The 27,835-nt window shown below is 36.8% G+C and overlaps 6 protein-coding genes across 8 annotated transcripts in view; 5 read left to right on the plus strand and 1 right to left on the minus strand.

Moving 5' to 3' along the window:
- gogo (thrombospondin-1 like protein golden goal) overlaps positions 1-27,835 on the minus strand; it is a 533,136-nt gene that overhangs the window by 382,388 nt on the left and 122,913 nt on the right. The gene's annotated exons all lie outside the window — the stretch shown is intronic.
- LOC141436378 (juvenile hormone esterase-like) lies at positions 361-5,130 on the plus strand. The gene is made up of 4 exons (XM_074099324.1): positions 361-527; positions 2,854-2,992; positions 3,290-4,599; positions 4,910-5,130. The coding sequence occupies exons 2-4, from the start codon at positions 2,861-2,863 to the stop codon at positions 5,070-5,072; spliced, it is 1,605 nt and encodes a 534-aa protein (XP_073955425.1). The 5' UTR covers positions 361-527; positions 2,854-2,860; the 3' UTR covers positions 5,073-5,130.
- On the plus strand, positions 5,538-8,245 carry LOC141436376 (juvenile hormone esterase-like). The gene is made up of 3 exons (XM_074099322.1): positions 5,538-6,046; positions 6,329-7,635; positions 7,803-8,245. The coding sequence occupies exons 1-3, from the start codon at positions 5,903-5,905 to the stop codon at positions 7,990-7,992; spliced, it is 1,641 nt and encodes a 546-aa protein (XP_073955423.1). The 5' UTR covers positions 5,538-5,902; the 3' UTR covers positions 7,993-8,245.
- Positions 8,461-11,852, plus strand: LOC141436602 (juvenile hormone esterase-like). Its single transcript, XM_074099598.1, has 4 exons — positions 8,461-8,963; positions 9,904-10,821; positions 10,854-11,206; positions 11,690-11,852. The coding sequence occupies exons 1-4, from the start codon at positions 8,823-8,825 to the stop codon at positions 11,850-11,852; spliced, it is 1,575 nt and encodes a 524-aa protein (XP_073955699.1). The 5' UTR covers positions 8,461-8,822.
- On the plus strand, positions 11,773-26,318 carry LOC141436350 (juvenile hormone esterase-like). Of its 3 annotated transcripts, none has more exons than XM_074099290.1 (5): positions 11,773-11,863; positions 20,762-20,871; positions 22,376-22,539; positions 23,184-24,508; positions 25,324-26,318. In XM_074099290.1, the coding sequence occupies exons 2-5, from the start codon at positions 20,829-20,831 to the stop codon at positions 25,496-25,498; spliced, it is 1,707 nt and encodes a 568-aa protein (XP_073955391.1). In that variant the 5' UTR covers positions 11,773-11,863; positions 20,762-20,828; the 3' UTR covers positions 25,499-26,318. The 3 variants fall into 3 exon arrangements, with proteins under 3 accessions (XP_073955391.1, XP_073955390.1, XP_073955392.1); XM_074099289.1 differs by lacking the exon at positions 11,773-11,863 and adding an exon at positions 14,429-14,520; XM_074099291.1 differs by lacking the exon at positions 11,773-11,863 and having other exon boundaries at positions 20,786-20,871; positions 22,384-22,539.
- On the plus strand, positions 12,442-14,524 carry LOC141436356 (esterase B1-like). The gene is given in 3 exon segments (XM_074099296.1): positions 12,442-12,825; positions 13,207-14,265; positions 14,267-14,524. Coding segments are annotated over 3 exon segments (1,467 nt in total). The 5' UTR covers positions 12,442-12,675.

Here is a 27,835-nt window from a genome sequence, read left to right on the forward strand (position 1 = left end):
AATTTAATATTACAATTAAATTAATAATTTAACTATTTTAATCCATTATTTATTTACATTTTACAAAGCCGCTTGAACTTGACGCTAATGAAACGGCAGTTTAGTTGCTGGTTTTTTGTAAGCCAATAAAATAATTTTAAAAAAATGGACGTGTAATAATTTACGCAACTTAAAAATCACAAAATTTACATAAGCATTATTTACTGTAAGTGTATTTTAAGTGTAAATGCAACCGTAAGTAACTTACATAACTATTACGGAAATAACTCACATGTGTAAAGGCGGCCTAAATCATGCTATTAGAGGTAAGACACCTTGAACTTAATGTCAGTGAATGTGGTCAGTGAGTAATAATAACAAAACAAGCGGTTGAAATGTTATCATCAAATGGATAGTCATGAGGAGGCACTTTATGTAGGCAGGTGTATTTAAAATTTAAATTATTCAACTAGATATACAACTTCAAATACCTAAAACAAGATACCATAATTTAATAATTTAGTCGTCTGTGAGCAGCCAGTGGATTGGTACGTACTGTGCATATTTTTAATAGACTGTGTTTTGTTACTCTATTTTTTCTATTTCAAATAAACTAAAGTAAATAATTCGCGATTTGTATCAGTTTGTTTAAATAATACGTTCACATTACAATTAACTATAAAAATATTATAAAATACAGTTATAGACTTAAATCGGTGGTAGATTTATTTGACATTCATAAGTGCGTGACTTTGAAAACTTTATTATAAAGTAAAACTACAAAGCAAAAACGTTGTCAAGACTTACTGCCACAGGCATAGACCCCAGGACACTAGCCGCATTACCCCTTTGAACTGCTATTCCTGGTATTTGAGAGAGGTAATTACTAGCCTTGAGGTCGCCCGAGGCCAGAACAAAACGAGCAGATAAATATTTAACAATAGTTGGGTTTCCATAGTAAATCGGCCATTACATCAAATGGGATCAGTTTTTTTTGTGAATACCTCTTATAGTGAAGAATATTTATGCTGAGTATGAACATCCTACTTGTGACAGTTTTTGACTTATGATTTTTATCGAGATTTTTTTAGTATCGTTTTTCGGCGCGGGATCTATTCCAGCGATTTGCTTAAATTTTTTAACCATATCGAAAATACAAACTGAGACATGGATGCACAGAAAAACCAGAAAAAGAGACCAGCGCTGGGAATCGAACCCAGGTCCTCAGCAATCCTTGCTGCGTGCTATAACCCCTACACCACCGCTGGACACCGCTTGTCCTTGATATGGTTTCACGGGATACCCGTAAAAGTAACAAATTTGGAGTTGAAATAAAAAATACAAAAAGACTCCAAATAACCAATCATAAATTTTTTAAACTATGTTCTTTATATATAATACATGCATCGTCACCCAAAAAACTAATACGTACTAGTTGTCATATAAAAAAAAAACAAATAAAAAAATCATTTTTATGTGCTTGTGAAGTAGTGACACCTCTAGATTATTTTCATAAAATGGGCCATTCATGAGCCTACTACGCCTAGAAATTTTTGATATTTAAGCAGGTATTAAATATCAAAATTTTCTAGGCGGTACTTCTTATCAAAACTTTGAAGCTAATCGCTTGAATAGGTACATCCCAAAAACAAATACATTAAAAAACCTTTTCAAAAAAATCATAAGTACTTTTGTCAAAAACTGTCACAAGTAGGATGTTCATACTCAGCATAAATATTCTTCCCTATGGAGGTACTCACAAATAAAACTCGAGCCCATTTGATGTAAGGGCCCGACACTATGGAAACCCGACTATGGCCTTTTTTTGACCCCCGACTCAAAAAGAGGGGTGTTATAAATTTGACCGCTATGTGTGTCTGTCTGTGGCAACGTAGCTCTTAAATGGGTGGACCGATTTGAATGCGGTTTTTTTTATTTGAAAGCAGGTTTTCTAGTGATGGTTCTTATTAGCCATTGTCTCATTGTTTATTTATTACTTTACTCATTATCAGTTCCATACACCGACGAAAAACGGGGCAGTATTATATCGTACGTAAAACAGTACAGATTATAGATCTCTCTTGCAAAGCAAAACACAAGGGCGTTTTAAATCCATTCGGATAAGTATACTAGATATTATTATGATATTCTTACATTTAAAAAATATTTCTGTTATCTTAATACCGTTTTTGTAAAAATTGTACTTGAGCTAACAAGCATTATTATTAAGTGTGATTAAACGATTAGGATAAGAGGATATTATCTATTGTTAAATAATCTTATTGCGACATGTATTATGTATGACTGTGCATACCTATAGTTTAGTTTTGTTTATTTATTCATTCAATATAATGTATACATCATAATTAAGATATTGTCAGTTACCTATAAGAATTTTTATTGAAATTGTTGAAGGTATAAATGAGATTAATAATAATATAAAAATATGATATGAATAAAATAACAATTAAATAAGATACAATATATAGTTATAAAGATATAGTCATAAAATTATTAAATTAGTTTCTAATATTTTTGCGAAGGATTACCCAAGTTTGATTGAAAAATTGATCGTCATTTTTTTCAAATTATTACCAAGACTTGAAGTCGACGAATTTATTATGCATAACGCAACATGTATAAAGAATTTTTTTAACAAAAAGTAAAACCGACCCCAAAAATTAAAAAAATAACAAAAAATGGAACCGACTACAAAACCCTTGAAGATATTTTTCTAGGTACCTACTAGCTCGAAGTCAGTGACTCAGCACGACCTAGTTTGGTTGGCTTCAAACTTATAACACCTCTCTTTTTGCGTCTAGGGTTAAATATACATACATCAAATAATAAACATCGGGATGTTCTTTCTTCCAGATCTAAAATGGTGAAAGTGCAGGTACAGCAGGGTTGGCTGGAAGGAGACCGCCGCGAGGTGGTGACTAAGGATGGACACTACTACAGCTTCAAGGGGATACCCTACGCAGCCCCACCCGTGGGCAAGCTTCGGTTTAAGGTCAGTCTAGATTACCCGTGGCAAGGCGGATATTTCATCTTAAGCAATACCTACCACTGCACAATTTACTTGAACTGATTTATGTTCCATACTATTCATAGATTAGAGTTTATATTTTGAAGTTTCTCTTTCTTTTTTTAATTATAGCCCAAGCCTTTTTTCTGGGAGGAGGCCTGTGACTGGCAGTAGGCCGTATATGGGCGAGTTGAAGGATGAAGACTTCCTAAGAGATTTTATAAAATGATCAATACTCCTATGTCATACCAATGTAATGAAATTGTCTTTATTTTTCTTCAGGCGCCTCAACCACCCGTCTCGTGGGAAAGCGTAAGAAAGGCAGTTGAACATGGCCCAGTGAGTCCCCAAGAGGACATATTCACTAAAGAACTGAACCTCGGCAATGAGGACTGCTTATACCTCAATGTGTACTCACCAGACCTCGAGCCAAAGACTCTGATGCCCGTAATGTTCTTCATCCACGGCGGAGGCTACAGAAGCGGCTCTGGAAACGACTCCCACTATGGCCCAGATTTCTTAGTAAAACACGGCGTGGTTCTTGTAACAATCAACTATAGATTAGAAGCCTTTGGATTCCTTTGCCTGGACACCAAAGACGTACCCGGAAATGCTGGATTAAAAGACCAAGTAGCAGCTCTAAAATGGGTGCAAGGGAATATAAGCAAATTTGGTGGTGATCCTTCTAATGTAACGATTTTTGGAGAGAGCGCTGGAGGAGCTTCAGCTGCCCTCCATATTTTATCTCCGCTGTCGAAGGGATTATTCAAAAGGTCCATTCCGATGAGTGGTGTCCCTTTGTGCGACTGGTCTGTGGCCTTTCAGCCAGCTAAGCGAGCATTTACTCTCGGCAAAATATTAGGATTTGAAACTGACGATCCAGCTGAACTACTAGAGTTTCTGCAAAGCGTTCCAACAGAAAAACTTATCCTTACTAATCCTTGTGTAATGAGTTTTGAAGAAAAGGCCAACAACGTTTTTAAAATGTACCATTTTACACCTGTGGTTGAAAAAGACTTTGGACAAGATTATTTTATTAAAGATGAACCTTTGCAAATGTTGAAACAAGGAAAAACTAATGCAGTTGATGTGTTAATAGGGTATACGAGTCAAGAATCTCTTCTCGGAATACCATCTATGGAACACGGGTTGCTGCAACAGTATAACCGATACCCAGAGATATTAGTGCCAAGAAAACTTCTCTATCAGTGTACTCCGAACAAGATTCTGGAACTTTCTCAAAAAATTCATGATCATTATTTTGGTAAGAAACCAATCAATGTGGAGATCATGAAAGAGTTTGTTGGCTACGTCTCTGATACTTCGTTCATATACGATATTCACAGGTTCGTAGGAAAATTACCAAAAAATGACAATAACAAAACATTTTTGTATAGATTCTCTAGTGTTTCTGAGCGAAACATTTATGGCGCTATTGGTGCTAAATATGGGCTTATTGGTGCAAGCCACTTGGAAGACTTGATGTACCTCTTCCATGCCAACTATGCAAACGTGCCGATTGACAAGAACAACAAAGGATATAAAATGATTCAACTGGCTTGCACAGTCTTCACTAATTTTGCAAAATATGGGTACGTATTTAACATTCCTGTCTAATAAAACAGTTACATAGCTCACTGATAACGTTAATACTTTACCACTAGAGCTAAAAACCGTAACTTAGGTAGAGAACCATTATTAGAGTTTTTTATATATACATATTCATGGTATAGGGAGTTTCTATATATGCCGGTTGGGCTATTTTTTTATTTATCACGGAGACGAAGCGGCTATTTCTAAGTAAAAACATCGTAAAAAAAAACCCTAAATAATAAATTCTAGAACAAGAGAGTTCCATGTATTTATTAATGATCATCATCTTTGTTTTTTTTGTTGTTGTAGCAACCCAACCCCTGATGCATCTCTGCCGACGTGGCCGACCTATGACAACACCACAAAGAGTTATGGGGACATAACCGAAACTGTGACCATTGGCCAGTCCCTGCACTCTCAAATAGAAGCGTTCTGGAAGACTATATTCGATGCAGCTGGAGTTGAATTCTAAGTTCATCACCTTGTTACTATGATCATTATCGTAAAAAAATATATAATTTTATTCATCTCTTTTGAATTTGTCTATCTATATCCCAATAACCAGATATGCAGTTTCAGTCAAAACCACGGAATAAAGAGACTAGTCAGGAGACCCACTTGCTCGTTTGCCATCCAGTCGAATAAAAAAAACGTCTGCTTTGGCAGCAAAACTTGAGGGGAAAGGTCTTCTGAAGCGTAAAGTTAGTGACTTCGAATCCCAAATGTATGATTTCACGTACCTATAAATTTGCACAAAACCCTCGGTGCGCGAGGCCAACTACACTTGACCAGTTTTTATTACGTAGCTTATAACTATTTCGTTAGTTTCATATTTAATTGTTTGCTTGGGAGACTCGCCATCGATTATAAAAACCGGTTTCGAAATGACCACAGAATGTATCATGATGTTGCTATAGTTGGTCTCTAGCTATTGTTAGACGTGCTCGGTCACCGAAAATAAACATTGTTGATAAACAAATATAGTGCCCATACGACTTAAATATATCCCTATACAAATAACTAATGTATGTGTTACTGAGCATTTCTGTGCCTATCTGTGTTTCACAAGATCAATAATATTGACATATTCAAATAATAAAATATTCAAGGTGTTGTTAATGTTAAAATATCACTTGTAACAATCATAGTTATCACAGATATCGCTTCCATTTCTGTCATGAACTATCTATTAATGCGATAAACATTTTCAATTTAAACATCTACCATTATTAATATTACGACGTGCTCCAGTAGTGTGAGTGTGAAGTGATAATAAATCAATCAAATACAGTTTTTAATAAAATGGTTAACAAAAGTTTGAGAGTGTTGATACAACAAGGATGGCTGGAAGGAGAGAAAAAACTGCTGATCACAGGGAATGGAACCTACTACAGCTTCAAGGGCATACCGTATGCAGCACCACCTGTTGGAAGATGGCGATTCAAGGTAATTATGATTGAATTAGGAATTATGATTGTTATACAAAATAACTACAGAGACGTGAATTAAAACCTTTGCTACAATAGAAGTTGTGGACGCAAAACTTTATGATTCATGTTCATGAATAAGGAAGTAGGATATGGATTTTTGTAATGTAACACCTGATTCAATCACGCATGTTATCAAGCATTTGCATGAAGGATGGCAGATTTTATCATTGATTAAAACTTATGGCGAATAAATAATAGAGTGTACGCTAAAACTTATCTTTTACAAATTATGTTCCAGGAACCCCAGCCACCTGGTTCTTGGACAGGCATTAGAAAAGCAACTGAACACGGACCAGTATGTCCTCAATTCGACTTGCTGAAAAACCAGATCTGCCCCGGAAGCGAAGACTGTCTATATTTAAACGTTTATACAAGAGATCTAAAGCCTGAAAAACAGTTCGCAGTCATGGTTTTCATTCATGGAGGAGGGTTCAAATTGGGATCTGGAAATGATGATAATTACGGACCAGATTTTCTAGTTGAGCATGATGTAGTTTTAGTGACGATTAATTATCGGCTTGACGTATTGGGATTTCTATGTTTGGATACAATAGATGTGCCTGGTAATGCGGGAATGAAGGACCAAGTGGCAGCATTGAAATGGGTTAAAAATAATATTAACCAGTTTGGTGGTGACCCTCGTAACATTACAGTTTTTGGTCAAAGTGCTGGTGGAGCATCCACTTCACTTCACGTCATATCGCCCCTTTCTAATGGACTCTTCAATAGAGCACTAACAATGAGCGGAACTGCGTTCAGTGAATGGGCGATGACAGAACGACCCCTAGAACGAGCCTTTGCTCTCGGTAGAAAACTGGGAATAAATACTGAAGATCCCGTTAAACTTCAGAAATTCCTTCAAAATGTTCCAGTGGAGAAACTTGTTAATATTCAAATAGCTCTTAACGATTATGAAGAGAAAACAAATTACATGTGGAGAGTCAATCAGTTCGGCCCAACTGTAGAAAAGAGGCTAGGGCAAGACGCATTCTTAGTAGAAAATCCATTAGATCTCCTGACGAAAGGTGCAGGCAAAGACATAGATGTAATGATAGGGTATACGAACGAAGAAGGTATATTAGGTATTTCAACATTTGCAAAAACTTGGGTTGACTCATTTAGCAAAACTCCAGATCTTTTTCTTCCTGCGAGCATTGTTACCAACAGTACTCCGGATAAAGTTTCAGAACTTTCTCAAAGAGCTTTCAATCGCTATTTTGGAGACAAGGACTTAAATGAACAATGTGTCAGGGGAATTGTGACGTATATGACAGAAAAAGCTATTTATCCTATCAAGAAGTATATCCATCTCCTCTCAAAATCTAGTAAATCTAGAAGATACTTTTACAGATTTTGTTGCCTGTCCGATAGAAACATTTATGGTTTGCCTGGCCAGCAATATGGAATCGCAGGAGCTAGTCATTTAGATGACATGGTATATCTCTTTGATCCAAAGCAACTAAACTTGAAGTTGGATACAAATAGCCAGACATATGACATGATCAAACTGTCGTGTAAAGTTTTTACTAATTTTGCAAAATTCGGGTAAGCCATAATTGTGAATTATTTTATAATCGTATTTCATTTCACAATTATTGAGTTTTCTTGATTGAATTGCAAAAGCGTATCAACAGATTCTGATTATTTTAAGGCAATATTTTTGATCACTAGTCATAATCTTCTTTTAATCATGATAAAATTATCTTTTCCAGGAATCCAACTCCTGATTCTTCACTGGGTGTGAAGTGGCCTGAGTACAGTAACTACTCAAATAATCACTTAGATATTAGCGACAAACTAATCTTGGGCACAAACGTCGACGAAGACGTAGTCGCCTTTTGGCAAAAGATATTTCAAGATGCGTCAACGCCAAATGACAATTTCTTGTCAATCAAAAGTTAATTTGATGTGATGTTATAAAGTCCACTTTATTAGTGTCTTCGTTTTGAGTAAAATTGGTAATTGTAATTGATCAAACCTAATCCTTTTACGAGGCTAAGCATATTCTGACTGCAGAAATTCACCATTCTAATTTTACCATATTATCATGTTATACCCATCCAAAAATACAAGACATGTATTTTAGGTTTACTAGCTTAAATTGTAAATAGATCAATAACTCAGTTAAGAGTAGAAAGTGTTATTTTATCATTAATAATCCTTATAGAAAAATATTAAAGTAGACATTTTTTTCACTATAGATAAGTTTTAACTGTAATACTTTTTCAGCAACTGATTAATACGAGTATGAATATTTTTGTGGCATTGCTGAGTGAACCTCTTTCTCATGTACGAAAAATCTTCCATATTCAAACTGTGATATTTCTGGCTCCTTACTACATATATTTAGCTTATAGTCATATTATTAAATATTGCGCTAAAATTCCTATATAAGCTAACGCTACATTATACATAAGCCGAAAGTGCGACCCGTAGTACCATCTTGTCTCAATAAGCCATCTTGTACTGATCATCGAGAAAGTTACTGAGGCCCTGATTGTGAAAAAGTTGTACCTGCTGTGTGTTGTTTTAATATTCGCTACCTACCTAAAATATATTAACATTCTCACTATGATATCATTAGCCTATCGACCGACATTCCTATCAATAATTATCATTAAATTGAGATAACAAATTTTAAAATTAAATATTTCCAACAATCATTAAGCCAATTCACTTGGATATTGCAAGAGGATAAGTGATCACAAAATCAAATTCAAATAATACATAAAATGGTGAACAGTTTAAGAGTGTGCGTAAAGCAAGGGTGGCTGGAAGGAGAGAGAAAAGAGTTAGTCACAGGGAACGGATCCTACTATAGCTTCAAGGGTATACCCTATGCGGCCCCGCCAGTTGGGAGGTGGCGATTCAAGGTAATAAAATAGATTTAAAATACTAATTACAAAATACAGATTACTGAGTTATTCAAATTCATAACGTGAGTAATCATAAATTTCGTTTGTAAAATTATTTTATTTAAATATAAGTAATAGGTTAGCTTAGATTAGAACTGCGATTTCAATCAACAAAAAAAAGGAGCCCAATTTATGCGTCAATATTTTTAACACGATTTTCTAGGAACTTCCTTATTAGTGTTCCAAGTTTATGAATAATTATACAGAGAAAAATTAGGAAGAGTGATAATTATGAGTAAAATCATTAGTACAAAAATACTCGAATAAACAATTTCATGTGAGCCAATTATATATAGGTATCCCGGCCTAAAACACTGGAGCCTAAAGTTAAAACATAAAATGTAGCAAAAGCAAAAATTTTTAGTCTTCCTGCCTATGCCAGATATAATCAAAATAAACCCGCACGGCGTAAATTTTGCTAAGAAGTAGGGCTTTGCTAACACTTTATTTTATATAGTGTGTTATTGGCAGCCAGGCTTTTTCTAAGGGAAGTTAAAGTGACGTATTTCTGTTACTTAACCATGACATTAAAATAATGAATACGAGTTAACTAAAATTCAGACTTTGTTTCTGTCATTTACACTTACTTGTCTGTTACTGTTGTTAGAAAGTTAACAAAGTCTGAATTGGTTTATTAATTAAATTAATGTCTTGGTTAAGTTACGGAAATAGATTACTTTAACCTCCCTTAAAAAATGCTTGGCTGCCGGTAACACAGTGCAGACAGCGCCATTTGTAAAATATGTATGGCTGACACCTGAAAATTTGTACAGAATCTTATGCACGTGTCCAACCCAGATTTGGCCGGTTTTTTTCATAAATTCACAGGAGCAAGGCCGTAAATAAAAGCGAATTATTAATTTATCATATCGGCTTCATGGGTATCGTAACATTTCAGGCACCACAACCACCTGTTTCTTGGACGGGAGTAAGAAAAGCAACGGAACATGGGCCAGTATGTCCTCAGTATGACTTCATACTCAAAGAGATCTGCCCAGGAGATGAAGACTGCCTTTACTTAAACGTTTATACCAAACAACTAAAGCCAGAGAAACCACTAGCTGTAATGGTTTTTATTCATGGGGGAGGCTTCAAATGGGGCTCTGGAAACGATGATAACTATGGACCAGATTTCCTAGTAGAAGAAGATGTGGTCTTAGTGACGATCAATTATCGGCTGGATGTATTTGGATTTCTATGTTTAGACACAAGAGATGTGCCTGGTAATGCCGGAATGAAAGACCAAGTAGCAGCATTGAAATGGATCAAAAATAATATTCAGCAATTTGGTGGTGATCCTCGCAATATTACAATTTTTGGGGAGAGTGCAGGTGGAGCTTCTACTACATTTCATGTCGTATCGCCTCTCGCTAAAGGGCTTTTCAATAGAGCACTAACAATGAGTGGAACTGCGCTAAATGAATGGGCAATGTCAGAAGATGCAGTGGATAGAGCCTTGGCTCTAGGTAAAAAACTAGGAATAGATACGGAAGACCCTGTCGAACTCCTTAATTTTCTACAGAGCGTTCCGGCTGAAGAATTAATAAATACAAAAATAACTCTAAATGAATACGAAGAAAAAACTGCTATGTGGAAAATCAACTATTTTTCGCCAATAATAGAGAAAAAGCTCGGCCAAGAGCCGTTCTTAGCTGAGCATCCTGTCGAGCTTCTAAAAAAAGGTGCTGGCAAAGACGTCGATGTTATGATTGGTTATACTGACGAAGAAGGATTATTTGGAATCTCGTTGTTTTCAGACAGTTTGACTGACGTTTTTAGCAAACCCCTGATCTTTTACTGCCCGCTAGCATCGTCACTAAAACTAGTCCTGATAGAGTATTAGAACTCGCTGAAAGAGCGTACACTCGCTATTTTGGGGACAAGAATTTAAATGAAAAAGGAATCAGAGGATTCGTCACCTTCGCATCAGAAATGGGAATTTATCCCATTAAAGAGTTCGCCAAACTTTTGTCGAAGTCTGCGAAATCTAGAAGATACTTTTACAGATTTTGTTGCCTATCCGAAAGGAACATTTACGGTGCGCACGGCCAGAAATACGATATAACAGGAGCCAGTCATTTGGACGATATGGTGTATCTTTTTGACCCGAAACGGTTCAATTTAAAACTGGACGTAACCAGCAAGACTTATGATATGATCAAACTATCATGTAAAGTTTTTACCAATTTTGCAAAATTTGGGTAAGTTATATCGTTTATTTGCTTTTTATGTTTTCCAAGTTAGAGAAGCTAACCTTTGAAACTGGTTTATGGCATTTTAAGCTTATAAAGACTAAAACATTGTGGAAATCTAATACATATTTTATAATCACTTTTAATCATTATAAGTAAACGTCCGAATGCTCAACACGCTAATGTCCAATAAACGGCACCCTGCTGTCGTCACTATTGCTAATGACATAAGATTAAAGATGCCAATTATAGGGACAGTGACGAGCCCTCGTACGTTTACTTTACTGTAAAATAGTTTACAATGTTATTATCGTTTGATTTTTATTTTTCTTTCTGTCTGCTTTAATATTTCGGTAAACCAAAATTTTCGTCTTTGTTTAACGCTTGTGCTGTAATGTGTTAAGTTCATATATGTATTTTACGTCGTAGAACAAAGAGTTATACATAAATACTTAGTACTAACATAATCAACATAATTTTTATTTTTTACAGAAACCCGACCCCTGATTCGTCTCTTGGTGTAAAGTGGCCTGTCTACAGCAACTACTCAAGGAACCACGTTGACATTGGAGAAACTTTGACGCTTGGTAACGATCTTGATGAAGAAATGTTCGCCTTCTGGAAGCAGATACATAAAGACGCAGTAACGGCTTAACTCTATGTTAGGTATAATTTATTTAAAAATAGTACATTATTGCAAAGTCCGCGAAATAGGGGATTGCAGAAGAGGCACTAGCACTAGCTTTTCTCAAATAAATTCAAGGACATAATACCATGTCACTTGATGATGAACTCGTATCGAAAACAATATCACTTATTTGAATAAAAAACTACTACTCGTTTTAGGTGTGAACCGTTTAAGTATTGTTTTTTTTTATTCCCGCCAAAATACTGCTATTTTTTGTAAGCTGTTTGGGTTTATGTTTTTGCCACCATATCTTGTGATGATTTTATTTATAAAAAAATGGGAACACCTTATTAATTGGTTATTTTAATAAAATGAATCAGGCGTTACTTTGCGGAGGTCCATATCAATGAACTAAAAGAATTTCTTTGCTCACCCGCGCCCTTATGATAGCTAAGTTTATACAAGATATGCGTGTTCATGCAGTTCCTCCACCTCCACATTGTAAGAACACACACAAATCACACAAACCCATCTATCACCACCACCAGAATACGAAAAACAAACAACAAGCGACCAGTACTTAGTCACTTTGCCGCATTCTCGATAAAGATAAGTTACACTATCATACCTATCTATCACATATCTTGAGATACGAAAGTCCAATTAATACTAAAATTGTGGCAAGTATTTCATTTATGTTGGATCCCTAGCAACTGATGCAAATAAATCAAACCTCTGCATTAAAAGTGATAATATAAATCTTGGTTCACTTGAACTGCAACTGATGCAAATAAATAAAACCTCTGCATTAAAAGTGATAATATAAATCTTGGTTCACTTGAAGAAGAAAATGAAGATGCCTGATAAGAATCCAAGGGTATTGGTGCAGCAAGGCTGGCTTCAGGGCGAGAAGAAAGAAGTAGTGACGGGAGATGGACACTACTACAGCTTCAAGGGTATACCTTACGCTGCAGCTCCCATTGGAAACCTCCGATTTAAGGCAAGAGTTTGTGCATGTGAAAAAAGTTTTGATATTTAGGGTATTAACGTCTGACAATATCTAGCAATCCCAGTTAAACAATTAGATAAAAATAAAAACCGAGAAAAATTTCCCCTCTTATGAAATCTTTGATTATTAATTTTGTTTATTATTTGCTGCCATAACCATCAAAGTACTAGACTAGTGAAACCTTAGTTTCCGTTGACAATTAAAAAAATACATCTATAATTTTGTCTACTGCTTTGAGTCACTCTATTATACCCTACACTCAAAGCATGATTTTGGGAAGTGCCTATAACAAATCACAAGTCTTTGAACCTTTACATTTTGCTCATCTAACTCATATTCATCATTTTGAATTCCATTTTTCAACATTTTCAGGCACCACAACCACCCGCCGTTTGGACTGGTATACGGAAAGCAACTCAACATGGACCCGTTTGTCCCCAGTATAACTACTTAACACTCGCCGTGGTCCCTGGAAGCGAAGATTGTCTCTACCTAAACGTTTACACCCCAAAAATAACGCCGCAGAAAGTACTACCTGTCATGGTGTTCATACACGGAGGAGGTTTCAAATTTGGCTCAGGAAATGACGACAATTATGGACCTGATTTCCTTGTAAAACAAGACGTCGTTATAGTTACTTTTAACTACAGACTTGAGGTCTTAGGTTTCCTCTGTCTAGACACTGAAGACGTGCCAGGCAATGCCGGTATGAAAGACCAAGTAGCAGCTCTGAAATGGATCAAAGAAAACATACAAAAGTTTGGCGGTGATCCGTACAATGTGACTATTTTTGGAGAAAGTGCTGGCGGTGCGTCTACATCTTACCACATCATATCACCACTTTCTAAGGGTCTATTTAACAGGGCCATCGCGATGAGTGGAGTTGCTCTCACAGACTGGGCCATGGCTTACGAAGGTAGAACACGTGCTTTCACATTAGGAAAACAATTAGGTATCGAAACTGAAGACCCGCAAGTACTTCTCGAGTTTCTACAAAATGTTCCAGTAGAAAAATTAGTAAACACTAATCCTTCTTTGCACAAATTTGAGGAGATGTGTAGTAAAATGGTTAAAATGAGTTATTTTGCCCCTGTCGTTGAAAAGCAGTTGGGACAAAAAGCATTCCTACCTGAACATCCTGAGCATCTCTTGGTAAGCGGAGCAGGAAGTGAAGTAGATGTGATGATAGGTTACACAAGTGAAGAAGGTCTTCTAGGAATTTCAGCGTACGAATTATTATTTATGCCATTGTTTCACAAACATCCAGAATTGTTTGCACCATTTAGGATTATGATGAGCAATAATACACCTGAAAAGATTTGGGAGCTGTCTCATCGAATTCGCGAGTATTACTTTAAAGAGAAGCCAGTTGACTCGAAAGGTCTCGCGGAGTTTGTCAAATATGTTTCAGATTCCAGTACCATTTATGATACTCGATCGTTTTATGGAGTTATTATCAAAATCAACCAATGCCAAGAGATACTTCTACAGATTTTGTTGCGTGTCAGATAGAAACATTTACGGTATGGAAGGTCTGAAATATGGAATCACAGGGGCTAGCCATTTGGACGACATGGTGTACCTTTTTGACCCGAAAGAGAAAAAATTAAAGATAGATGTCACCAGTAACGCATATAAGATGATTGAATTGTCCTGCAAAGTATTTACCAACTTCGCTAAATTCGGGTAAGTTTGAAATATAATGAAATCGAATTTAAGACACGGTTAAACAAGTTACGATAGTTCGCCTCAACTCAATCTTACTAGTGTTTGTTTCCGATAACCGTAAAGCAGCGTTTCCACCAGATGTGTAAATGAAGCATTTCTTTTGGTTAGTGAAAAACACATCCCTCGCAACACATCCACAAACATTATTGGTGGAAACGCTGCTTAAGTGTAAAGCATTAGTTTTTGAATTTAAAAAAAGGATCACCTACCATGTTTATCAGCCGAACTAATCTGCCACTTAAGATAATTAAGCAGATATACAACTCAGTTAGTGTATTGATCATGTTATGAGTCATATAATAAAAAAATAACCATTCACATTACTGACATAACTTTGATAAGCGCAATAAGTGAAGTGCTAATGCTAACTTTATCGTTGTGTACCAGGATATAATGAGATTAAGGCGTTGTCTATATGATCATCATCATTTGCCGTTATTTTGCTGTAAAAACCTAGAATAGTAATATTGTTTGGCATTATTCTACCCGCAACTACGTCTGAGTCCCGTGGAAATTTCGCATTTTCGTAAAAGTCATCAACATCAGCCAAAAAACCTCCACTGCAGAACAAAAGCCTCCCCCTTTAGAACGCCACAATGAAGGACAACTCGCCACTCGCATCTACCTAGTGGGTGGCCTGCCAACGCATCGTTTTACGGTTCGTGGTCGCCACTGGAGGACCTAATAAAATTGAGATAAAAGTAATTGGTTATTCTAGGTTACTCAACGCCTTGTGCCTACATTCTGTTCCTATATTATCTCAAGAAGATATTTAAAATCTTCAAAAACACAAAGGTACTTTAAAGATTAACTTGTTGCTTTCCAGAAATCCGACCCCAAATTCGTCTTTGGGCGTAAAGTGGCCAGAGTACAACAGCTATTCCTGCAACCACGTCGACATTTCCGAGACACTTACTGTGGGAAGCAAGCTCAACGCCGACACTCTAGCATTTTGGACAAGGATTTACAATAAAGCGAAAACAGATACTGATGATTAATCGAAGAAACTGAAAACAGAAAATATTAAAAATGTCAATATCTTTATAAATCAAAATGTATCACCGAAATTACTTTCGAATGACGACGGCAACGAATTGGATAATTATTTTTTTGTTGTGTTCATATGAACTCAGGACAAGGTTTGTGCTAAATAAAATTTAAGAAAAAAACTGTAAGGGGGGCGAAGCCGCGGGCAACAGCTTATATGAAATAAAAACAACAATTAAAATAAGATTATTCTCCTCGAGGGATCATCACAAAATACAGTCGAAACAACTGAATTATGTACGACCCTTGTGCTACTGGTGTCATATTGACATTCCATACATCTACCAAAGAAATTATGAAAAGGTACCCACCCTGCCAAGGTAACCGACATAGCTCGAAGAATTGCGAAACTGAAGTGGCAGTGAGCGGGGCACATTGCTCGCAGGACTGATGGCCGATGGGGTCAGAAAGTTCTCGAATGGCGTCCGCGGACCGGGAGACGAGCTGTCGGTAGGCCTCCAACAAAATGGTGCGACAACCCGCGTTAAGGTCGCGGGATCGCAGTGGAGCGGAAAGCACACACCGGCCTGAGCGGAGAGCCTTGGAGGATACATCAGTGCTTGGAGGAGCCTATTTAATATCAATAATAATGATTCGAACAGAATTCTGAGAGCGGCACTTTTGCTTTGTCCTTTTTCTTTGTAATTCAGAATATTGCTTTTCCTAGAGCCTAGGCTGAACTATTATTAGTAAGGAGTACCCCAATATTGAATGTCTCGAGTTAATTTGAATGGAGTTATTTTGTTTCTAAGATATTTATATTTAACACAAAGTTCTTAGGTACTACCTAATATAATTGAAATCACGAGTACAGTTATCCTAATGTCGCGACTGGCTCAAGTAACTCTTTTATTTAATACTTAAAAGGATTCCAAGTACTTCATGTTGTACAGTCACCATCGTTAATTTGGGACCCACTTAAGATAGAATATCTGTCATTTTGTATGACAATTCAAAGGACTTTTTCACGAAATGGGTCCCAAATTAACGATCGTGACCGTACCTACTAAGTGGGCTAAGGGGCTGTTTCACCACCCATTGATTAATTTTATTTGACGAATAAATGTGATGCTGTCTCCGTCTATTCGAACAAAACAAACAGAGACGGCCTCACATTTATCCGGCAAATTTAATCAATGGATAGTGAAACAGGAGGTAAGTGTAATAATAATGTGAAACTCACTAGAATTATATTTTTAAAAGCTTTTATTTAACTGGCCCAGTTTTTTTTTTTTTTTTGGTTTGGGTCAAATTTGCAAATTAATTTTGACCCACTACCATTAGTCGGATTGAATTGAAGTTTTGGGATACATGATGTAGGTTGATAACAACGCAAATACAGTCAGCAGAAAAAAATGTATTCAAATTTATTTTTTTAACAGAAATTTAGTATAGTACATAAAATAAGCAAAGTTCATTTTAGACGCAGAATTATAGTAGAGGTGGCAGATCAATGAGTTTAACAGTAACAGGTGGGTGAATATTCGAGCGTTTGTACCGCCGTCATTGTTCTCAACACTTTTTTTAATCAGATTTTTAAGAAATAGGTACAACGAACGTCAACATCCGACACATATTGATGAATGTTGACACGTGTTGATGTTTATTGTAATTGAGAACAATGACGGCGGTACAAACGCCCGAATATTCACCCAGGTATGCAATTCGACACCACTGCTCATTTTATTACCCCAGTAACCCACTCATCTCATGATGACGCAGCGCCTCGAATATCAAACAAAAACGCATCGCGATTCGAAGCTGGGGGCTGCCTCAAATTAGAAAAGCGAAGTTCGTATCGTATCGTCTCGCTCATAGGTACTTAATACTATGAGCGAGAGCAGGACGACATGATACGCAGTTCAAACAGTGAATTTCGCAGTGCAGGCCTGTGACATTTTGCAATTCACTGCCTATTTAGACGTTACTAAGACTCGGTCTTACACCTGTTCCATTCCCGAATCCCCAGGCATTTTTAATGCACTCGCAAATTGCATTACTGTTTTTATACTATGCTCTATTGCTTTGCACTAACGAGACTAGACCTTGCCAGGTTTAAATTTACAAGGACGTAAGTACTATCAGAAATGACAATGCTATATTTGAAAAATATTGCAAAGAACTAAAAAAAACACGGCATAATTGTGGCACTATCTGCTCACGTAGAAGCGATATACTTTCAGATAGTACAGGATCCCGACCCTATGAAACCATAGTTCCGTTTCTAGCCAAACATGTATGTAAGTATGTATGTCCTGGTGAAATCTTCCAAGTGAATTTTCACCTTTTTCCAGTGGATTGACGTGAAACTTGCCACACTTGTTTACAGTTACCAGCACCGATATCTGACTCAATAAAACGTGCATAAATATCTGATACGACTCTATTTCTAGGGCCGATAGACGTGTCTGATATTTTTGCACGCTCCACTGTGGCAGATATTAATGCAGGTGTATTTAGGTCCGGTGACAATAATATATGTGGTACTGTAATTTTGGTGGTTTGGGAACTCCTCAATAGTTAATGGATCGATTTGAAAATTAGAACGCATATGTAGTTTGAATTAGAATGCGATACCTACAGTCGACAAAAGTTATTTTACATTAAAATGTATGGCAACCTAGTTAAAAGTATAGTATAACCGAACTTTTTTCTTGATTCTAGAGACAATAATTTCAGATTTTCAGTTGTTTAATTAAAACCTTGTATATATAATACATTGTTGCATATCCTACTAATAAATGCGAAAGTTTGTCAGTATGCGTGTATGTGTGGGTGTATATTACTTCTTCACGCTCACACTTCTGGGTGGATATGAATGCTATTTAGAATGTAGATAGCTGAACATCTGGAATAACACACAACTTACTTTTTAACCCAATATTCCTACGGGATCGGGATAAAACCTAGCAATCGTAAACACTAGGATTAAAAACATGAAATTTGGCGAAAATTGTGCAACGTTAATGAAATCCACGATGTTATTTTTGGAAATTTAAGAAAATCTCGAAATTTCAATTTATCTGCTTTATCTAATGGTTTACGCGAACAAAACCGCGGGTAAAAACTATTAAACAATATTAAATTTATAAATAAACATAATCACTAGATCACTAGTCTATCGGGATCTTGGACCATGGCTTAGGCAGTTGCCTCACCGCCGGTAGCCAATCGCTATCGACTATTTTCATACTCAAGAAACGAACAAAAGATATAGATTCTGTGTGAGTAAACGAGACACGCCGCCCCGCTCGCTTACAGCCTAGCGACATAACTCGCTGCTCGCTCACTCGTTTCTAGTTACTAGCTCTAATCGCTTCAAGCCCATCGTCGGCGATGGGACAAGTACCTTAATCTGGCAATATGGTTTTTATGATGCAAGTTTGCTAAGTTTGCAAATCATTAGGTTTAAGACACATATTGCATAACCTCAGACTGCTATTACCTAATTTTTCAGCCAGTATTTTTTTTTATCAAAGCACCTGCAATCTTTTATCTACTTATTGAATAAACAGAGGCAATTCAGGGCACACACTGGCAATTTAAATCGAGACCCATTTTGGAACTCTTACACATCAAACATCGCAATACATCCCCGACAAAGGAAGTCGATAAAACATTCAGTATGAAACAGTTCTATAGTGAGTTATCTTATCGTCTCATGTGAGTGATAAACATAGTATAGGGATATTTATTTCAGGGTTTTTTTTGATAAATTTTGTTCGATGACCGATTGGTAAAAGGTACTATGATGTCATCGTCGGTAACTAAAAATAAACCTAATTTATTGCATTATAACGATTTTTGTAGTTTGAATTGGTAACATTAACAGTACTTACTTATTTATCTTGTATCTTGAGTTTTTTTTTCGAATGATGAGATTTTTAAGCTGAATATAATAGAAACATTCTTGTTGGATAGAATAATTTTGCTGAGTTGTCACTCTATAATACTCCCATATCATCGATATTTTAATTTAGTTTATTTATTCATTCAATGTTACTATAGTGATTTACGTTGAGTTACAAGAATTCGTATTGAAGTCATCAAGGGTAATATAAATAAATATCACGGGACAATTCACTCCAATTGACCTAGTCCCAAGGCTTTGCTCAGGGACTATCAATGTTAGAAAGCTGTAATTTTGCACGGATATATATGTAAACTATGCCGACAAAATAGTACAATAAAAATTAAAAAATATTTTTTTTAGGTTACCTCCCATAGACGTAAAGTGGGGATGATTTTTTTTTCTCATCCAACCTCATAGTGTGGAATATCATTGGATAGGTCTTTATACCATTAGGGGTTTGCTAAGACGATTTTTCGATTTAGTGATTTGTTTGCGAAATATTTAACTTTAAAGTGCAAATTTTAATTAAAATCGAGCGTCCCCCCCCCCCTCTAAAATCTAAACCGATGTGGAAAAATTTGTAAAAATTTTAATTTGAATTTTTTGAATTTTAAGAGTAAATAGCAGCCTAAGGTATACAATATACCTAAACTTGGAAGATTCCGTATAAAATACGAAATCCTTAGAAAAATATTACTTAATTTTTACGTACTGGCTACGGAACCCTATTTTGGGCGTGACCGACACGCTCTTGGCCGGTTTTTTATATTAGGCGTTACTTTGCGGAGGTCCAATTTATCAATGAACTAAAAGAATTTCTTGCATAAGCTTGGCTATCATAAGGTCGCGGGTGAGCAAAGAAATTCTTTTAGTTCATTATTAATCTTAGACGACCAGATGGCCTAGTGGTTGCTAAGTACCCATAACACAAGCTTTGCTAAGCTTACTTTGAGACTAGGTCAATTGGTGTGAATTGTCCCGTGATATTTATTTATAATTTATTTATATTTTCCTTGGGTCATGCCTAATTGAAATGCACCCATGCATTTAAACAAAATTAGTAGAAATTCTTTGTTGTACTCTTGGACTCAAAGTGCCTTCATAATTTCAACTTTTCGTACTGATTTCAAAATGTTTGCTGCATCATTTTAGGGCACACGAAAGATAATCTGGACTGATACAAACTTACATTTACCGTTCACAGTGGCACTGTAATCGTACAACAGCCATGAAATTAGCACGTAGATAGACTTAGTTTTACTCCAGTCAACTGTCTAAATAAATTGGTATTTTTTTCAGATAGGGGTAGAGATATAAACAGTAGAAGGATTGGACGTTAGAGTGACATTGATAGTGTGACAACGCTATGGGCAAGACGATTTACGAAAGCGATAACGCCGACAGTCATTGTAAGTAACACGTTTTGTTTGGGTGCGTATCTAATCGTATAATTTTTGAAAGTCATAATATAATGATAATGACTAATATTTTGCTCACCCGCGACCTCACTCTCCTTGCGCGCTTTGTTGGTATGGACTTCCGCAAAGTTACGCCTGATTCAAAAAATATTCGTAGCGATTTCGGTCATGATTTTTTCTTCGGCGAAACCGTTGTCAGACGTTTTTAGGTGATCAGCCTGTAGAACTCTATAGGTTAGGTTAAGTTTGTTTAATAATAATTCTGAATTATTATTAGATTCGGAGAAAAAGAGTTATGTTATGATTATGACAAACATAACATTGTGACAAACACGTGACAAAGATGACTTTCAACAGCAATGCGAGCCTATATGTGCCCGTTTTAACCGACTTCAAAAAAGGAGGAGGTTCTCAATTCGAGTGTATTTTTTTTGTTTCTTTGTTACGCGATAAATCCGCAATTATTTTTTTATTCGACTGGATGGCAAAAGAGCAAGTGGGTCTCCTGGTGGTAAGAGATCACCACCGCCCATAGATACCTGCACCACCAGGGGGATTGTAGATGCGTTGCCAATCTAGAGGCCTAAGATGGGATACCTCAAGTGCCAGTAATTTCACCGGCTGTCTTACTCTCCACGCCGAAACGCAAAAGTGCAAACACTGCTGCTTCACGGCAGGATTAGTGAGCATGATGGTGGTAACAATCCGGGCGGACCTTGCACAAGGTCCTACCACCTGCTGTGGGCCGAATTTCAAAATTATTTTTCAATTCTAAAGGACATACTTCCGAGGTTGTCCTATTCACACCAAGTCAAGATCTGATGATGGGATTCTAGGGAAATCGAGGACAAACCTCAAATTTTATAAGCACACCTATGGCGATTTTGGAATTTTTAGCATTAAGATAAGCATTTACATTCAGAAAGTATCATTTGGTAAACTGGACCTGATGAAGAAGACCGTAGATGGCCAATGGAACTCGTCAAAGCTAAGTAATGCTCGCGCGTCTATAAATGATCATGATTAATAAACCTAAGCGACTAAGAAGAAGCTTTAAGTTAATAATTCTTTCGAACTGATCTGATGCTGAAGCCGGAAGGTAGGCAACGGAACTCTGTTATAAAACAACGTAACTAAGCCGGTTTGGGCTTAATGGAATCGTTGTTTATTATTGTTCTAAATCTATGGTTTTGATAAATATTTAATTTTTTGATGGTGATAGGTATGTAAAATCCCATTATCATCAAACGTAGCAAATTTTAAGTCAGTACGACCATTGGAAGTAGATCAATGGTCAAGATATAATGAAGACGAAGCCAACAAACAAACAAATACTGAGTATGTATAAACAATTAACAATAATAATGAACTGAAGTTTACATTACCTTTCATGTAGTAAAAAATGGTCGACTCGGTTTTTAGTGTGGCAATAAATGCATATATTTTTTATGCTTGTGGGCCGTGATGTGTGATGTATCTGGTTAATTATTTCTAGTGATACAGGATGCCGACGACCCGATGTCTGCGTCCGTGATCAAACGCACGCGCCTGGGCTGGCTGGAGGGGGAACGCAAAGCGCTGGTCACCGAAGACGGACACTTCTTCAGTTTCAAGGGCATCCCCTACGCGAAGCCGCCTGTTGGGAGCCTCAGATTTAAGGTAAAAAAACATGCTCTTGCCCGGCTTTTATCAAGTATATTGGCGTGAGTAGTGAGTAGCCGTGGTGGCCTATGACCTAAGACCTAATTCACTAGATTTAACTAATATTATATTTAAAGTGTTTTGCATAAAATTTCTATCACAAGAATAAAGAGATGCATCAAAAAATATTTAGACCATTTAATTGATGCCTACTACTAAAGGTACTTACTTACTTAAGGTACTAAAAGGTGCTGATAAACTTGAGCATTCAGTTGTAAAAGAACATCGAGCGTTAGCCGTTGTTATTTGAGCATTCAGTTATAACAGAACATTAAGCGTTATTATTTGAGCATTCAGTTGTAACAGAACATTGAGCGTTAGCCGTTATTATTTGTCGAACTGAACAACGAACACAGCTAAGCATAGAACTCGCTAGCACACTTGCTCCAATATTCGCTAAAATGCTCCTGTCTATTTTGTGAGTTTTTACTTATAATGTTACATTCGTTAGAGCTCATTAATTACAAGTAAATTCTCAAGTTTATCACTACCTTTACGATAAAGAACACCTTTACTAGTTGCTGTGATCTCATTCTAGTGCGTGGCACTAATTTTGATCTCATGATGCCCTCGTACTAATTCACTCAATTTTTAACTTTAAGGCACCTGAACCTCCAGCACAGTGGACAGGAATCAGAAAAGCAACAAAGCATGGGCCAATTTGTCCTCAAAAAAAGCTGCAAAGAATGGAATGCCACGATTGCATAGGCAATGAAGATTGTCTTTACCTTAACGTTTATACTCCCAACATGGAACCCAGTAATCTTCTGCCAGTAATGGTCTTCATACATGGAGGTGGATTGAGGTATGGATCGGGAGACGAACAAGATTATGGTCCCGATTTTTTAGTCAAACAGGGTGTCTTATTGGTCACGTTTAACTACAGGCTGAATACATTCGGGTTTCTTTGTTTAGATAGTATGGAAGTGCCTGGTAATGCAGGGTTTAAAGATCAGGTTGCTGCACTAAGATGGGTCCAATGTAATATTGAAGATTATGGTGGAGATCCAAACAATGTTACGATTTTTGGGGAAAGCTCAGCCGGTGTAGCACTACACGTGGTATCGCCGATGTCAGCTAATCTTTTCAAAAGAGCTGTTTTGCTAGGAGGAGTCCCAATGTGCGATTGGTCAGTGGACGTCTCGCCCAGAAGCCGAGCTGTAACATTAGCTTACCTGTTGGGCTTAGAAGTTGAAAACCCAGATTCTGATCAATTATTGAAATTTCTGCAAAGTTTATCAGTAGACGACATTATAGTTAAAGCTCCTTGTTTGTTTCGCTCGGAAGATATGCACAATTTTGTTTTAAATATGAGTCATTATTCATCTGTTGTAGAAAAAGACTTTGGACAAGAACGATTTTTAATTGAAGATCCCGAAGAATCTTTAATGAATGGAAACGTAAACAGAGTAGATGTGATGACAGGTTATGCCAACATGAGCGCTTCTGATAGAATCGGCATGCTAATGAACCTTGCATTAAACATTTATAAAACTGCTCCCGAGCTCTTTGTACCTCGAAGAATTTTAAAGGATGCATCAAAACATAAAATTCTGGATATTGCGAACAAAATACGGGATCATTACTTTGGAGAGAAATCAACTACTCATATAACTTTGAAAGAATTTGTCAGGTACATTTCAGACTGTTGCTGCCTTTTGGGAACATATCGATACATGAGGTTTTTGTCGTACACATTCTTGGGAAGGCCAGCACTGTACTTCTTCAGATTTTGCGGAGTTTCCGAGAGGAGCATATATACAGAAGAGAGTCGCGAGAAGTATGGCATAGTAGGGGCGAGCCAATCAGATCTGATGCTGCACTTATTTGAGCCAAAAAACGCAGGGCTAAAACTAGATAAAGAAAGTAAAGGATACAAACTGATTCAAATGCTGTCTACTATTACAACAAATTTTGCTAAATTTGGGTAAGTAAAATTAAATAGATACCTATGTACAAATTATTAATTATGAGAATACTAATTGAAATCATCCTATATGCAGCGTGAGGTCAAATTGATGTCATTGGCATCAAAAGTACGGGCTCTGGTTATGAGGTATATTTTTACACATTGCAATAATGTGATCCATAAATCCCGGGAAATTGCATAGTTCCCATGGGAAAGTGGTAAACGAATACTAGGAAAATCTTTGTATGAATGATCGGCATATTAATAATCGAGTCGAGTCGCTCCCTGCGCCTGATGTAAGAACTACGTGTACAAAAGTATAACGGAGATAGTAGAATTTATAAGTTCATGTACATAATTCCTGCACAAATTCTTTATGATTAACACACATCTCTGGTGCATGGTGCAAACGCAGCCTTAAACGATTAAGAAAATCATTCCATTTTACGTGTAGGGGATGTACCTTAATTTTTTTTATATTTTACTTGTGTGTCGCCGTAGTTACACACATGAAAATTTCAGCTTTCTAGCACTAACAATCTCTAAGCTAAGCCACGAACGGACATGGTGGAAAATAGACAAACAAGCCACTTGACGACTATGTGCTAGGCTCTGTAGTTTTGCTCCGTCCGACCATCAAAGCATCGCCAATTTTAAGGTGATTTTCCACAGGCGAGGCGAGACGAGACGAGAATTGAAATTTGTACGGCGACGCCCGCGGCGGCTCGCGGCGGGCGCGCGAGAATGCATACAAATTTCAATTCTCGTCTCGCCTCGTCTCGTCTCGCCTCGCCTCATCTAGTTTTATACTGACGTGACTATTTCTCTTTCAGCAAACCCTTCGTGGATGACTGCTACTCGAATATTGTCTGGTGTGAGTACGATTACTTCGCCGAATCCTACATGGACATTGATGTGGATCTGAACCCTGGCGCTGCTCTTAACGACGATGTGGTTGACTTCTGGAAGAGTCTGTATGAATACGCTGGAGTCAAGATGGAGATGTAAATAGCAAAATACTACCTACCCGCTAACTTATTTTGTTCAAATATGTAATCAGATGTTTTTATCCCGATATTTCGACACAGTTGCATGTATCATGATTATGATACACCGATATTTATTTATTTATTTATTTATTTATTGATATACCAACAGTGTTTACACAGGAAATTACATTAGATTTACAATGGTTCTTATACTATATGTAACACTAACAATAGGTATATACAGCGCTCAACGTATATGTGGATAGATTAAATAGTATTTTAGATTACATTAAGTTAAATTTTGCATTAAATCAAAGAAAATAAAAGAAAATAAAAATTTAAGTACCTACTCATAACCAGTGCTAGTTATTGTCGTCTTTGAAATGATTCAACAGTTTTTGTCTGAATGACGCGTATGAATCGTTGAAAATATCAATGTCATGTGTTTCGATTTCATTATATGTTCTCATTATACGATTCAGGGGACAAAATTTACCAAGATTGGTTCTGTGCTTTTCTGTAACGAAAATATTGTTGATGGGATATCTCGGGATGGTACGTGGTACCTTTAGACTTATGTTATTAAGGACCGCTGGAGCAGATAGACGGAGGTGACGGGTCTACCCGTGACCTTGATGCATATCTGGGGAGAGGCTATAATAGAAAGATCTCTCTCCAGGCAGATGTAATGTTGGGGACTGAAGACCGAACGAAGAGCATTGGCAGTTTTATTTATGCGTCTGAGTTGAGAAACTTTGATGGCGTTATGCAGGATTTTGGAGTTTCTCTATTTACTCACTAGATGGCGCTGGGAGTCCTCCCTTTTTAGAGGTTGGTGGTGCAGTCTGTGTGTCATATGGACGTTTGCAAGTGGTCTGTCGCATGATTGCGAGTTGCTCAGAGCCTTATTGAAAAAGAATCGATTCCAAATATCACAACTCAAAATTTTAGTGCTGGCGTAGTGAATTTTTCGAAAGATCAGAAAAAAAAACACGAAAACGGTGAGACTTACAAAGTTTATTAAGTATTGTTGTTGTTATTGTTTGGTATAAACTGATCCACCAGTCCCATCCCATCGCTCTCTATGGGGAACTACGAGCTCTCGACTCCAGCAACGCGGTGTGGAAGGAAGAAGAAACCGCCACGTTATTTTCCCAATATAGTCGTCACGAAGGTTCACTATTAGTTTTCAATCAATGACCACGACCTTTCTCCTCTCTGTCAAAAGTATAGTGACTTAGAAGAAAGAGAGATAATGAATAACCAGTGGAAACTGTCCATACGAAAGTAACAACCCACGCTAAGCGGAAGTCTCGCGTTAGTTAATTTTTAGATGATGTTACGAGTTGAGTGGCTGGCAAAGACATATATTTAAGGTTGTCATGTTTATACGTTAGTTTGCTTCTATTATTAAATAAATGATTCTCAAATAATGTAAGTTGTAGATTTACGACTGTTTTTTAATTCACAACCTTATTTTAACTATCATCGCCAAAAACGACTATTAAATTATGAATACCTGGGCTAAAACTTAAAGCGTTTTCCCCGAGATCTAGCTAGATTGATTTTTCATCGTCGAAAACCCCTATTTGTACCAAATTTCATCGAAATCGTTGGAGCCGTTTCCGAGATCCCCGAAATATATATATTTATATACAAGAGTAAATAGATAGATGATTGGATAATCGACTTATTAGACGAATTGCAAGTACACTGGCCTATGGTGGATTCAGTAGCATTTTAGGGCTCCATCACAGTCACAGTACGGTGACACACAAAACCCTATTACTGACAGTTTTTCCGTCTGACTGTCTGTGTGTCACTGAGCTGATCGCAATAATCGTAATAGAAATATAGCTGAATGGATCAAGAGCCCGTGACAGCCAGAGCTTCGTTATTTTATAAAGGCTGAAAGTTTTTTTTTATATAATGTTCCTAACACAGGCACAGGCCTTGCTGTCTTGGGTTCACAAAATTCACAAAATGTGTATAAATATAATTTTCTGATTAAAACCTTATGATCTTTGGTAGTCAAGTTGTTTTATTAATTGATAATCTTCAATTAATTTTCCTACTAATTTGTGATCATGGCTAAATCTAAGAATACTGAGGCACAAAAGCGAGTTCAACACCACTAACTAATCAATTAGGTAATGTAGTTTTAAAAGCTTTTGAAAAGAGATTCCCACATTAGTTTTGTAAGGCATTACTAATCTGCATGGTCATTTATTTACCAACTCAATTTACTCTCTTATCCTGGAAATCCTCTTTCCTGGAAAAAAATGTGATGTCCTCCCTTGCCTTCCACACCGCAGAGCTGGACTGGACTCCGAAGTTCGTAGTTGGCAATAGCTCT

Source organism: Choristoneura fumiferana, chromosome 16, assembly GCF_025370935.1.
Source record: "Choristoneura fumiferana chromosome 16, NRCan_CFum_1, whole genome shotgun sequence".
In the NCBI taxonomy this organism is placed as follows: domain Eukaryota; kingdom Metazoa; phylum Arthropoda; class Insecta; order Lepidoptera; family Tortricidae; genus Choristoneura; species Choristoneura fumiferana.